Source organism: Lates calcarifer, linkage group LG17 (assembly GCF_001640805.2).
Source record: "Lates calcarifer isolate ASB-BC8 linkage group LG17, TLL_Latcal_v3, whole genome shotgun sequence".
Taxonomy (NCBI): domain Eukaryota; kingdom Metazoa; phylum Chordata; class Actinopteri; family Centropomidae; genus Lates; species Lates calcarifer.
This window is the reverse complement of record NC_066849.1, coordinates 1,226,434-1,241,299: the sequence shown is the minus strand read 5'-3', so window position 1 is coordinate 1,241,299 and position 14,866 is coordinate 1,226,434. Positions and strand designations below refer to the sequence as shown.

General features: G+C 39.9%; 1 protein-coding gene across 1 annotated transcript in view; it reads left to right on the top strand.

Moving 5' to 3' along the window:
• LOC108896974 (SZT2 subunit of KICSTOR complex) overlaps positions 1-14,866 on the top strand; it is a 95,294-nt gene that overhangs the window by 48,400 nt on the left and 32,028 nt on the right. Inside the window, 8 exon segments of the mRNA XM_051077216.1 lie at positions 3,712-3,891; positions 6,629-6,820; positions 8,237-8,436; positions 9,939-10,105; positions 11,306-11,403; positions 11,939-12,071; positions 12,946-13,076; positions 14,483-14,530. Of these exon segments, the coding sequence (XP_050933173.1) occupies positions 3,712-3,891; positions 6,629-6,820; positions 8,237-8,436; positions 9,939-10,105; positions 11,306-11,403; positions 11,939-12,071; positions 12,946-13,076; positions 14,483-14,530 (1,149 nt within the window).

Below are 14,866 nucleotides of genomic sequence, written 5' to 3'. Positions count from 1 at the left end.
GAGGAAGATGTCTTTGACATTTGAGAGGAAAAATGTGAAACACATGCACAGCTGACCCTAGCTTACAAGATAAGGAGAGACAGTTATTAGCAGTAGTGTTAAACAATGACATCCAGTCATTCAGCATCTACACTGACTGATGTTGACCTTTGAGTTAAGTGTTTAACCTGTTGAGTGTGCTACAGCTGACTAGTTAATCGGTGATCTCTGACATTAACATCACACTTTTGCTTGGTGAATGTTTGCTTCGTAGCTCACTCAGCAAGTCAAGGTGTTGTCCAAGATAAGACCATGCCTGAAGGTAATGTTAATGTTGGTTGTTGCTTAAGCCCATGGCTCTTCTTGTGTTGTATCTCAGGCTGTTAGTCACTGAAGGCTGATTAAAGACCAATGTGTTACTGCTTAATGCAATGCAGTTTCAAATGAAATAAAAATACTTACGTCAGTGTATGTGGATGTAGTCTTTGCTGTAACAATTCCTTTGGTCCATACTGGCTATGAAGTGATGTACTGTGCTGCAACTCCACAGTTAACCAACGCTCGTCTTTCTTTGCAAAAAATGCATCTCAAATTTCAGTTAAAAGTAATAAGAAGCTTAAGCAGGCTAAGATAGCCAAAACAACTGGACATCCTCTGAGGGTACAGTGTCTTTAGTATAAGAATCTCTTATGCATTTCTCCAGATTATGTTTCCTTGCTGAGCTTTTGTGGAGGGAAACATTATGCTCATCTTTAGCAGATTTGTTGTTAGAACTGGCATGACACTCGAGGTTCTTAGTCAAGCAAAGTTGACTGCTGCAGTGTTTTTGTTGTCCATTTTACTGCCCACTATACAGAGGTTATCTGTAAACTGGCTGTTAGTGTCCACAGAGGGTGTTTGGGTATGAAATGTGTCTGTATGTGGTGATAGCCTTGACCTTAGGCTGATGTCAGAACTTACTTGTAACTCCAGTTCTTTACTTTATTTCCTTTATTTCCTAATTTTTTTCATATTGTCTTTGTATGATCATGAATTGGTCTCTAAACAGTGAGGTTCAGTACAAACATGCATATATGAGAAATTGGTGGAAATGGAAGAAAAGCACAGTACACATGGGAGTACTCATAAAAATGCATGCAGACTCCTCACACAAAGATTCTGTGAGCATTTGAGCCTATGACCTTGCTATGAGGCTGCCCCTGCTTGGAGTTTATTGGTATTAAATTGGACTAGAAGTGAATAACTATGCTGGTACATCCCTAATGCTGTTCTGTGGGTGTCTCTAATGTTGGTCCCAGGTACCATGTCGGAGCTGGTTCAGCAACTCTTCCCACCTTCTCAGTTTAAAGGTACCACCACATGTCTCCTTCTGCCCCCCTACAACCTTTCACAGCCATTGTGTTGAGTGAAGCCCATGCTGCTGCTGGCCCTGTGTTTTCTGCTCCTCGCGTTCTTTTCTTCATGGCATTTCTTTGCAGTGCTGTACCTCCTTCAGTTAAGGCTTCTCTCAGCATACACATTTTTATTTAACTGTGTTCATCTTTGAGTTGCCTTTAGAGTTGGCTTGGACCTCCCAGGTGCATGATGTGTGGTGTTACAGGTGTTTGAGCCAGTGTTTCTCTGCTGTGGACCTTACTGTAGATTTGTTTTGTAACACTGACTCCTGCCTCAAAAAACATGACACAACCACAACATATATTTTAATCACACTGAAAATAGAAGACCACAGTGGAAGTATTTCATCTCATGAGGCAGAAATATTTTGAGCTTACTCTACTTATTTCCTTTGGACATTAAGGCTTGTTGGATAACCCCAATGTAGAATTAAATATATTTCTCTTGAATGTGATGTCCTAAAGAACCTAAACATAGATCATCTTTGCTTTTAGTAGTGCAGCAGTATTTGTATTTTTTATGTTATTTTATTCCTCTGCCAAGCGTTTTTTATTTATCAACCTTTTCTGAAAATGTCACCTTGTGTTCATATACGTTATAGGAATGGGCCTGCATAACCTCAGAGTGATAGAGTAACTGTCTCAGTGCTGGACAATAGCAGCCTTGAGTCACATATTGAGTTCCATCACTTTTAGTCTGCCCATTAAGGCTGTGTTGTTGCAATCATCAGCCTCATTTTCTGGGTTGACACGGTCAGTCATCATGAACAACCACTTACTAAGATAGCATGGGATAGATGGAACATGCTCCGATGGATTCACAAACACTAAACTCAAACTGTCAAGAAAAGTAGCCGTCCTCACTTGGAACTGCAAAAAAAGAAAACTCTCAAGCACATCACAAGCACAGAATTGTCCGTTTAGAGAAGTTCATTCTCTTTGATACTGTGTTGAGACTGGAACTCAGCTTGAGCTATTTAGACTAATAAAGCTGTAGCAGCAGCATCAAGCTGCCGAGCTTCCCCTGTGAGGAATCACTGTGATCAGTGAGTTTGCTCGTGAATCCAAAAATACATTTGTAGTTCTTTCACATAGAGTTCAAATTTAGAGAACTTTACCATGGGCTGGATATTTGCACCATTTTTAGATGTTTTAGTTGGTTAAGTAGTCTCATAGTCCAGTATATATTTTAGATGGTGTTTTGACCATTAGGCCCTGCAGCCATCATTAATCCACTGAGCCCCTCTGACTGAGCCCTCTCTCTTCTATATTGATGTTAACTTGTTCAAATTCAAGCTGTGACCAGTCATTGTAATGAAGTATCCAGTATTTTATTTCAGTTCCCTGAAGAACAAATACATGTGTAACTGTCCAAATACTTACTGTTGGGACTGTATGTCAGTATTGTGTTTTCATATTTGCTCTGTAACGTGCCACTGAAAACAGCCTTGTGTGTCCACATCGGCACAGTTGTCATAGGTTGCTCTAGTGACACTTAGACTACTATATGATTTGGGCTTTTGTCTTGAAGAACCTCTCCCCTGCTGTCCTAATGCGCTGGTGATGATGTTTCATCATCCAATGATGGAGTCTCAAACATTTTAACAATTTGTGTGCAATCAGTTCAGCTCACTGTAATGACCACACTCAAAGTGATTTCTGTGGCTTGCTGTGCTAGTAATGTTCAAATAACTCTTCCATATCAGCAATATTTGCTGAGAAGCCTCTTTCTCTGACGTTTGTAATAGTGCAGCTTCCTTCTAATTGTGGATGGACATACGATGTTGTCTTTGAAATAGCAAAGCTGATTTGTATTTTTCAGCTATGTCTCAGTCTCAAGATGTCCACCCCCTTCCATGCATGGTGCTGCTTAGTGCTTACTCATTGTGTGCAATAATAGCCAGTACCATGTCAAAGCTAACACATCAAGCAAGACTGTCTCATGCAAGCCGTGTTAAAAGGCATCTGTACTTTCTGGTGAAGCGTGTCCACAGCTGTGGTGATGAACTGAAGCATCAAAAGATCAAAAATGTATCCTGACACTCCCCTTTTCACTGTCACTAACTCTGCTGTGTTCATTTTAAACCTGTGCTGCTGTGACAGAGCAGAAGGATAAGATGACTAACCATGGCAATTAAAACAAAATATAATATTTTCCAGGTATAGTAAAGGACATTTTACTCCATGGTAGTATGAAAATTACTTCATTGTCAATTATCTTTTTGTAATTGTGGAAGACAGCAAATTATTTGTGACTGGGGAGGCAGTAGAAATTGAAAATCTACTGAGCTCTACAGATGTTCATTGTTCAGTCTAACACACTGTCCTGCTCTCTTAGGTATCGCCTGCATCGCCCTCTCATTCATCGATGCCCATGGTCGTCCCCTTCAGGTTCCAACTCAGGACTGTGCCGCCCTGCAGAGGTCAGAGCACGGCACCACCCCCCTACACCCCGACCATTTTGATCAGCTGACCACTGTGGTTAAAGTGGACTCCATCACTGTCAGCTCAGGTACAGGTAAACACATCACAGAGCAACTGAGCTAGAATGAATTTGGCCTGAGTTGTGATATGGTTACTGGTTCTTGGTGGGGTGGTTAGGTTAGATAGAGGGTAAGGTTACAGTTATATGAGGAGTTCATCACACATAGGAAGTACCAAAACAAAAGTCAGGGCAGTTTAATGTACATGAAATGTAGACTAGTTCAAAAGGTATGAGGTTCTATCTGGGGAAAAATGACTTCATTTTCATCAAGTTTATTTGTATGAAGCTAAAAAACACTGGCCAAGTTGGTAAATGTGCTCAGTTTACTGATGATGAGGGTCATGAATTAATGGGGCCTCAGAAATTCAGAAAATGCAAGGTAAAGCAAAAATAAGAAACTCTTTTCTTCTTCACCTTGTTTCACTGACTTTTCACTATTCACACTATTCACACATGAAAGAAATTTTCATCACTAATGATAATGTAAGGTACTGTAGAGTAAACCTTATTGAACCCATGCATGGAAATGAAAGTGTCACAGAAGCAGAGAAGTACAGTTACAGTTACCGCAATACAATGCAATGCACAGCATGAGACTGAAAGTAACCAGCGACCATGGTTGAAGATAAGAAGATTAATAAGATGTGTCAGACCTTAACACGGAACAACAGAACTGAATTTAATAAGACAGGCTTGGGATAATGGCATTAGGTGGTGACATAAAATTAATTTATGCAAAATTAAAAAACAACAGTTTACTAAAGCATAGAAGCATATTAGGGGGGAAATATCTCTGGGGGAGACAGAAAAAATCTATACATATGATATCAGGGTGTTGAAATCAAAAATGTTTGGTTACTCCAATTGTTTTTGGAATTGCCATTTATGAAAATTGTCTGTTGCATCTTGTCTATTCATTAAGCAGTCTTCAGCAGTTTAGTGGTACATAAAGTTGGTAGACTGCTGAGATGCAGGTGTGAAAAAAGGGCTAAACTGAAGCAGCAAAATTGCCATACCCTCATTTCTAGTCGTGGGCTAATCACTAACAATGTCAGATTAACTAACATATTTTTCAAAATCCTTCCTTTCCATGAAATTTGGGCTGTGACATGTGATCACAGGCCTCTGTATTTTCACTGTAAGTGTCCTTGCTAGCTAAAGTCTGTCCACATTTCAATCAAAATTCAACATGCAAATGAGCTGATCACAGTTTGAGTCAGACCACCTCCACATGTGGTCTAGATGATCTGATTGATTCTGTTTTCTGTGTGTTCCGCATGCATCTACACGTATTTGTAAGTGTTTGGCCTGGTCCAGCTAAGATATTCAGATGCAGATCACATGTTAATACCAGGGTGGGGTCTTAAATTCTCAAAATCCAAGCTGAAATAATCTCATCTTAAACATTATTTTCTCAGGCTTAAAAAAGCTCCTGTTTTCTTAGGCTGAGTAGAACTAACCATGACCTAGTAAACTGAATCTGATGTGTAAAATCAGTGCATTTCCCCATTAGAATTACAGTCTCATTTTGTAACAAGAATAAGCTTTATGTCATTGGTTATCACATTGTTTAGCCTCTTGAGAATCATATCAACATTAGATTTGATTATGTTACAAGGTTACAGCAAGTCCCAGGAATCATTTTATTGTATAAACGGCACTAATTTAAAAGTGGATTAATTACAGTCATAAACGTCCAGCTACATTATGGGTAACAGTCCAGCTATTAAAGTCTAAATATTAAATGCCCCTAAAATTGACTGAGTAAATCATCCTGGTTAATGAATACAACTCTAATATATGGAGAGATTTTTGCTTCTGGTGGCTAAATTTGTCAATGTGACACTGCATCACAGGGCAATAAATCAAGATTAAATCTTGATCTCTGGGCTTATTAATACAATTGTGTTCATAAAGTGTTAGTTATGCTCTGTTGTTCTTGTTAAAACCAGAAAAAATAGCAAATAAGACTCCAGCTGTTTGGTTGTGGGTCACTGAAAATAAAGCCGTCCAAAACCCGCCCAAATTGTGGTTTTAATTAATTAAAAATTTTCTGTGCAAGGACAATCATCATACATCTCCTCCTCTGTTCTTTTGTATGTTGTTAAAGAAATGCCACCTAAATTATTAAAAGTGTGGATGATGTGGAGTTTTGATGAGAACGCTTCCTGTGGTGGAGAGCAGGATGAAAGCAGCAGAGGACGGACGTTTACACTGGTGCCAGATCACAGAAATCAATCACTCGTGATGTCTAGTTTCTGCTTATCATGAACTTAAATATTAATTTTCATTATCGCCCCTTCTCAGCCTGTATGAGCTAAGTGGAAGAGAAGGTTATGGTTGTGCTGTGTATGTGCAGTGTAATTTGCAGTGTACCCTGTGCTGTTTTTTTAAACATCAATATATCATAGTCAGAATAATCGTGATCCTTCTGGAGGAAAATACATCATGGTGGAGATGATTAATGGCCTATATATCAAGGTATTGTTAATGCTGCTGACCTAATATTAAGACCATTTTTCCCAGAAATCCTGCAACTTCCAGAATTCTGACCCTAAGCCCTAAGTCTGTAATTACTTGTCTTATCTATTTTCAAACCGGGGCATTTCCAGATGCCAGTGATTCCAATTCAGAAACTAAAACAATATTATGTTTTGAGTCAATAGGTATTTGCTCTTTGAAATGTTTTTCTTGCTGTTTTTATACTTCGTCACAGGCAGAGAGTATTAGAACATACTAAGCACCGTTGTGTCTGTGTGTCTTCTAACAGAGCCACAGCTGTATGTACGCTTTGACATCTGGGAACAAGGGAATGTCAGCCCCTTACAGCTGAGCGATAAACTGCAGGGAGCACTGCGCCACGCACTCTGTGACGTCGTGATGGAGATGAGAGTCTTGCCAAATCCTCTTTGTCTGGGGGTGCCATGCCCAGCAACCAAGGCACAGAAAGAAGAGGCTAAAGGTGAGGTCATCATCAAATGGTTATTTGTTTCTCTTTCCTCTGTACTGTTTGGACTTTATACTGTACCTGTTTGTAGTCAAACTGCACATATTATTATGACTTCAAATACACATGTAACATGTTAATGGCTGCGATGGTCTAACAACTTCAGTAGCAGTCTACACTGTCTTTTAAAGTGTTACTGGAGTATGCAGGTCATTTTTCCATCTCACTGAAAAGATATTCTACTGTTTGTACCAGTGTATCAGTCTGAACTGGAATTCTGTACAGGTCTAAAACAAAAGTTACGAGTGTAACTACAGTTCTATGAATCCTGGATAACCACCAGAGGTGGTGCTTTAAGTATCTTCTCTCTTGTGCATACCTTGTGCAGGTCGAGTATTTTATATCAATGTTACTTGTGACCTTAGAGAAGTTCTATCATCAGAGAATCTGTCCCTACAAGATCTTCTCATGAGCTTACAAAGATTCTGAATGACTGAATGCTCTGGTGGTCATCTGTGAATCATAGATCCGTAGTTACATTTGTAACTTTGGCTCTGTTTCATCCCTCCTGACCACCAGAGGCGGTGCTTTAGGCACTGGATGGCTAATACCAACAAGGAATCCCCAGTACATACCTCGTGGTTCAGATGCAGCAGAACTTGGAAGAAGGACAATGTTCAGTGTATGTGGGGTGGCAACATTCACTTTGTAGAACCTCTGCAAGATGGGATTGACTCCTGGTGTCCTCCCAACATGTATGTAGCTCCCTCAGCTCTGAGGGTGGAACAGTGAAGGCAGCACGGGCTGGCCTGCACCTGAAAAAGTCACTAACTGATTTGTCCAGAGAGCCCTGTTCTGAGGAATGTGAGCCACCTCTGAGGTGTGGAAGGCCCCTTCTTTCTCAACATCATGAAAGGGGGTGGCTGAAGCCACTGCTGAGATGACATCCTCATCTGGGAATAATTCAGGCGTGGGCAGGATGAGTGTCTCTGCATCCTCCTCTTCAGCACCAGTTTCACTGTGAGCTTCCTGGTTTCACTATGAGCCTGGAGAACCACTATTTCACATGTAGTCTTCTACATATCTGTTCTGCCTACTGAACAGTCCAGTGGTTCTGATGTTCGGTCTGGGGCTGCTGACAGGACAGCTGCTTCTGAAGATGAAGTTGGTGTTTGTGTGACCTCTCACATGTGGTGTGAATTTTGTGGAGCTAACAAATTCTCAATTCTTCAGTTCATTTTTTTAAAAGAGCAGCTGTGATGAAGGTATGTTTACAGGCTACAAACCTGAGGTGGTGAGGTATGAACACTGATGTGTGAACAGTCTTCACTTCAGGGTTCTGAATTGTGATACTAGAGGATCAGCCTGCTGTGTTACCAAAAAGTGTGTTTGTTATTGTGTTCTTCATGTCTTTCTAAAATGTGTTTTCAGGACTATTGAATCCTTTGCCTGAGGTGAAAGAAGTGAAGGACAGTCCCAGGCAGCGCAGTGGCTCACGGGTCTTCAAAACCAGCCCTTCTCCCATCACCTTAACCCAAGCTTTGGGGAGCACTCCCATGACAGGGACCAGCACACCTGAGTCCACCACACCCACTGGCAAGAGCACCCGCCGGAGTTTCTGGGACATACTGGTCAGTTCCTGCAGATGTTAAAGGTTTACATTATGAAACTCTGCTCTGTGGAGCCTGATATCCAGCTACATCAGCATTTATTTCAATACCATGTACACAGTGTTGTAAATGGGTTGTATAACTGGGTTAAATAAACACTAGTTATAATGTAACTAGTGGAATAATATTACTTACTGACATTATTCAGTGTTTTCTGTATAGTTCTAATACTCTCTGTCTGTTCTTCATTAAAAAATTAACTGCAACAGACCAAAATGAAAAATTTTGAGTTAAAGAGGTCGGGTACTGCCTTACTATTGTATTTTCAGAGGACAAAGTATGGAGCTTCCTGTCTAACAGGAACAATTATGATAAAAAAAATATATGATTAAATCATTATTCGATCAATAGAAACAGTTGTAATCATGTATCATTCATACATTTCAATAATGCATAAATAATTAAAAGTAAAACATTTTAGAATTATTGTGTTAACCAATGCATTTATAATAATCCATCTGAAAATGTGTTGGTTGCCTGCATTATATTTACAGTTTACACTTTGTAGTTGTCATAAGTTAGAGTTGGCTCTCTTGAATTTTAGGAGGGGCAGGTGATATATCACCTAAAAACGAAGCTATGTCCAACTCACACAACAACATTTGACCAATGTATTAATTGATTTTAATTAAAACCAGTAAGAGTCTATGATCATCATAGTGGCACACACCAGACTCCATACCAGAAACGACCAGGCTGTCTTATAAACAGACACTTACTCAGCAGCATCTGGAAATGTTAAAGGCTGATGATTTAGGTTGTCTAATTTTTTAGACCTTTCTATGACCTGGTACAAGAATTTTAGCTTTATCTGCCTTGAGTGGCAGAGTTAGCTGTGAATCTGAGACTCACCACTCCCTCCCTGCGTTTAGTGTGATGCAAGGCTGGTACAGCAGGGTATCATCTGCATAATGATGTAAACTGGTCATATACACTCAGTTTATTAGGTGCATCTAGCTGAAGGTAATGCAGTCTAATACAACAGACCTGCAGTCAGTTCTCTTTCATGAAAGTTAGAATGAACAGTTTGTGTTGAATCTGTGTTGAAGAGGCTGCAGTTTGTAATTCTGTTGAGCTATAATGAATTAACCAAACTATTATTCTATTATTTTGTCCACCCATTAATATCAGTCAGGCTAATCAACAGGCTAAATAACTGTGTAGTTACTCTGTGTAGCAACACAAACTACATCTTTTCAACATAAACTGAAAGGAGGTTTTCCTGACTGTTGGATTAGACTGATGTAGCTTTAGCTAGAAGTACAGTAGCTAATAGTGAGTGAGTGAACTACTTGTGAGTTTTATATATTCTGATTAAGTTTGAATCAATCACTTCAGAAGCACATGTTGATCTGTTTCCTGGTTTTAGACTTTGTTACATATAAGCTTAAATCATCAGATGGAGCCTTGTAGGCTGGTCTTACCACACACACAGCTAAATGTATTCCTTTCCATCCTTGCAGAGTAAGCCAGACTCGTCAGAGCTCGGCAGCCCAAAGACCACTGATGACATAGTGCAAGAAAAAGGGGAGGAGGGTCGAGCAGCACGACGAAGACACAAGACAGAGACCATAAAGCAGCAGTGGAGCCAGGACAAGGCTGTGGCTGTGGAGCTGGAGCAGGCCCAGAGGTGGGCTATCACTGGAACTCTAACAGTAACATCTCTGCTTTGGATTCTTACCAGTGAATGCTAAAACTAGAAAGATTTGACTGGAATCACAAAAGACCAACCCCTCTGCCATCAAAAGTCATTTCTAACAGATTCTCAAAGTTAATACTAATGCTATTTAGCACTGGAATGGAAAAAGGGTCAGAAATGCTCATTTAACTCCAAGCCTCTTAGTGGGCAGGCTGTGTATATGTTTGACTGACAGATGAGTCAGTAAGGGGAAAGTCACACAGTGTAAACAGATTTGTGCTGGTAACTGTAACTCACAGGCCAAGGACAGACAGTTTTGTTAGCAGTGGTGAAAGATTCAGCATCAGTGTCAAATGATGTGAGAGTGATCTCTGGTAGTGATGAACCCACAGAGAAATATCATTTGACTCTGTACTTCCCCTCAGCTTTACACACTGTTTTGATGGCAGCTTATCGTTTTGGTTTTACAGCCTGGAGCTTTACTGTTTTTGTTTTAGTGTGTTATCTGTCCTGTTCTCAGTAGCAGCAGACAGACACAGTTAGAGACCAGCTGGTGAACATAGTGAAGCATTTATCAGTGAAAGAGCCAGAGATTCCACAGCTTGCTGAATGGCCCCCCAGAGGCCATAAACAGTGCTACACAGATTAGCAATTGCATTTTGTATTGCATTTTAACATTTTGTTTTTATTATAATTTTTCAATTTAGCCACCTGTACTGTCCTATTATGAGCACATTTACATTTTCACGTTCTGTATAGGAAGTTTATGGGATATGTTTTTATTCTCTGTCTTTAACAGCAGGCCAGGGACAGCAGGTAGAAATCACCTACACTATTACCAACACGGCTGTCCCTTTCAGTAAATCAACCAGAAAACTAACCTCAGCTGGACCAAAAGAAAGTCTGTAATTCAGTTTGAGTAGAAATAACTAGAAAGCTATTGAGTGTCCACATTGACAGCACAATGTTATGCAAAGCACTACTATTGCAGTACCATGGTTTAACAGTGTCATGAATTTCCTCCAGAGCAGTATCCTGAAATTGAGTGGTGAAAGCCAGCAGTCTCTCCACCTGGCTGAGAACTCACTGTATTATTGACAGCTAATCAGCAAGCCTTTAAACCACCACAGCTCTGGTCTTAATGCAGTGAAAATTTTAAAACTCCAGTGTGGATGTTTTGTGGCTTTGTAGGAGGCAGGTGTCTCATTTAGAGGAGGGAGATGTGGGCACTTTGCACCCTGTCTACCAGGTTACCTGCCAGCCATGGATCACCTTTATGGCTAAACTTGGTAAGTGTTATTTTATCAAACTAGGGTCAATATGACTTTGAGCTTGTAAAGTGGTGTTCACAAATAATTCAAAATTTGTAGTTCTAAAGCAACCATTGTAACCTATAAAATAAATCTGCACGTGCTGAATTATAGATGCAGTTTTTTTGCTTAAAAAAACACTTCTTTTTTTTCACGCTGTCCTTGTGTCACCTCACCACTGGTATCATTTGTTCACAGATTTTATTCAGTCTCTTTTTTTTATTAACAAATACAAAGCTTTTCTACACATGCACAAACTTATTTGACGGCTTTACAAAGGTCAGTTTACATCTCCAAACTGAAGAATGATTTGAACATCACTTCACAAGCTCAAAATCCTTTTCAACCTAATTTAATCTATAAATCCATCTTATTTAATTCCCTCATATTTTCTGCCAGAATGTGAAAAATGATTTCAGAAAGACTAGATCTCCTGTCAGTGAAAGGATTTGTGTCCTGTGAGCTGATGCAGCTCTCACTTTGTTTCTGTGTGTTTCTGTTTGCTGATGAACAGGCTGCCCCTCCATTCAGCAATGCACTGTTGAAATCGCTTCACACTTCCTGCTGCCTTCCATCTTATCAGAGATTGTCAGTTTGGTCAGTTCTCTGGCCAGTGATACAACCGTCAAGGCATTTGAAAAGACGAGGTGAGTTTTTGTGCTGGGAGTTGTGTTGTGAACAGAAAACATTTTCTATGTTTAAGTTGCTTCTTCCTTGTTGACAGTCAAGGCAAACTGCCACATGCATTGTCTCCCACATATAAGCTGAGGAAACATCCTGAAATATAAAGATTTAAGCCTGCCCTTTTTACTTTATGATGTTCTTTGCAACAAGAGGAAACAAATATAGTAGTGCTGTACCTTTTCTGACTTAACTCAAAAAAGAGATGGCAGAGAAACAGAATAAGAATGTCCCAAACAGAGTGTGCAGAGACAGGAGAAACCCTGTGGATATTTGATCTTCTATTTTAGTTTTGTCCACATCTTCACAGACAAGACAATAACTTCACATCACATATTTATTGTCCAGTTTTCTACCCATTGATCTGCCTCATCAAACAATACAATAGAAGTTTCTTCCACTCAGTCCAGTTTGACTTTTTTCCCTGACAACAACAATAAATGTTTCTGTGGATTCAGATGGTGCAGAGGCAAAATCCTTGAACTCCACCACAGAGACACAAGGTCTCATTCTCACTTGTGGGTACTTCCTCCTCCTTGTTCTGCCAGTCCAACATACAAAAGGACTCATCTGGTGGGATGCCAGAGGGGGATTATGTCATTATCACTGCACTGGTGACTCCGGTAGAGTTAGCAGAGCTACAGGCTGCAGTGCAGATTGGATGTGATGTATCACATGAGAAGAAAAACAGGACAGGGAAGGGGTGAAGGATCTAATTGTCTGACAGCTTTTCAGTCTCATACATGATCAGTCACTCTGTGTCCTCAAACCAGTATTGTGTTACAGTTGTGGGAAAGTACATCACAATAATGGTTTTCTCATTCTCTTTAACCCTTTTAGCTGCCCCCCTTCTGGAGACATCTTTGTACCATTCACTCTTGTCCAGAACCTCAGTCAGCCTCCAGATGCTACAAGGAGCTTCATTCTCATCGGCCGCAACTTCCATCAGTGGCACTGTAGCACAGAGCAAGGTAACTGCTGAAGCCAGTGTCTGTAGACATTCCCAGAAGTCCCCTGCTGCCATGATGCTATCTTCTGCACTGTTCACTAAACTGAACAGTATATACAATGATTATTAATCCATATTAATCCATGATTGGTCCCTCCTATGACATGCTTATGTTTCCCTCTTTTTGTCCAGTTTGTAATTTGGATGTAGAGGCCATAAGAAGTATCTAGAAGTACTAACATTCAAAGGCAACTGCAAGAGCTTATAAATCTGATCTTTGACATATCCATGACCTGGGTGACTCAGACAATAACAAGTACAAAATTGAACAAGATTTTTACCTTAACATACAGTATGGTTTTACCGCTGTTAAATGTAAATGGTATTTAAAGGTATAAATTATAGTAATAGCATTGTTTTTCCTCAACACAGAAACACAGGTGTGGTTACAGATATTTTTTCTGGCTGATCTGTAGCCTCACTGTCAGTTCTTTTTCAGTTTTTTTTTTCTCAGATCAGTTTGTCAGTGGAGTCATATTTTGTTTTAGTCTGCTCCTTTTTAAAAGGTCTGTAATGTCTTCGTCAACCTAACAAGCCTCTTTGGCTTTTGCTATGGAGAAGACTTCAGTCACACACACCAAATCAGAACTGTAAGGTCCTGTTAGCACTGGACCTGAAAACACAAGAGGCATTCAACAGAAAGTGCAGAACCTGTCTCAACTTTTGCCACGACACAATGTGGAGTGCACTGTGGTGAACAATCAAATAGTCTGTGTACAAGCTCACATTCCTGGTAGGTTGCTTCACTACATAAATAGTATGACTCCACTATTATGGTGTGATTGTCAAGATGGAGGATAAAGTGACTGCAGCTGATGTAATTTTCCACATCGCAAAATCCTGTTTCACACTATTATAAACCTCTCTCAGTGGTGCAAGAAGCACTCACTTCTTTTACTCATATGGTGTATTATATCATTGGATTATAACTACAGTATGGGTGCGTTCATGCAGCTGGTAAAGTCTGCGCTGATTTTAACTACTTCATAACTTCATTAACAACTTCGTAACATACAGAAGAGTCTGTGCTGACTTCTTTGTTTAAGTCATAATTATGAAGGATATGGAAATAGAGTTTTCAAAATCATCAGGAATAAAGGAGGTGATGTTGATGAAGGCCTATATTAGTGAATGACAACTTCTTTCCGCAGCATGTTGCTAACACCTGTTTTGAGTGTTTTGTGTTGAAGCTTTTGAACATGCTGTCCTCGCTGCTGCTCTTTGATTCTGTGTTTCTCTGTCCATGCTAGCAGCTGTCTAACATACCTGTGTTATTTTGCAAGTGTCCGCTTACATAAGTTTGTGTTGAGCTGTGTGTTTTACTGTCCATGCTGCGGTGCTGTTTGTACCATCTCTGTTTGCCTACAGAAGACAGTTCAGATGAGGAAAACACCCCAGTGCTAAATAGGTTCACACGTAAGTTTGCCTTTCAGCTTGACACATTGATGCTGATGGGATGTTAATTAATTAATGTTAATGTAGTGCTTAATATATATTTTTGATTTTCTTTATTTAATTTATTGTTATTTGTCTTAGTTAACAAATGGCACAGTTTAAACGTGAACAAAAGGCTAACAGCTTTCAACCATAAAGCCGTTTTAATATGGTTTACATCCTTATATAAGGCATTGGGCTCTGTTTTCGTGAATCAAGGTGTGAGGCGTGAAGTGTAGTCAAGTGGTTTTAGAGAGGTGTACGTGGGAACACCTCAACCAGTTAAACTAATGGGTGACAGCATGAAACATAGTCATC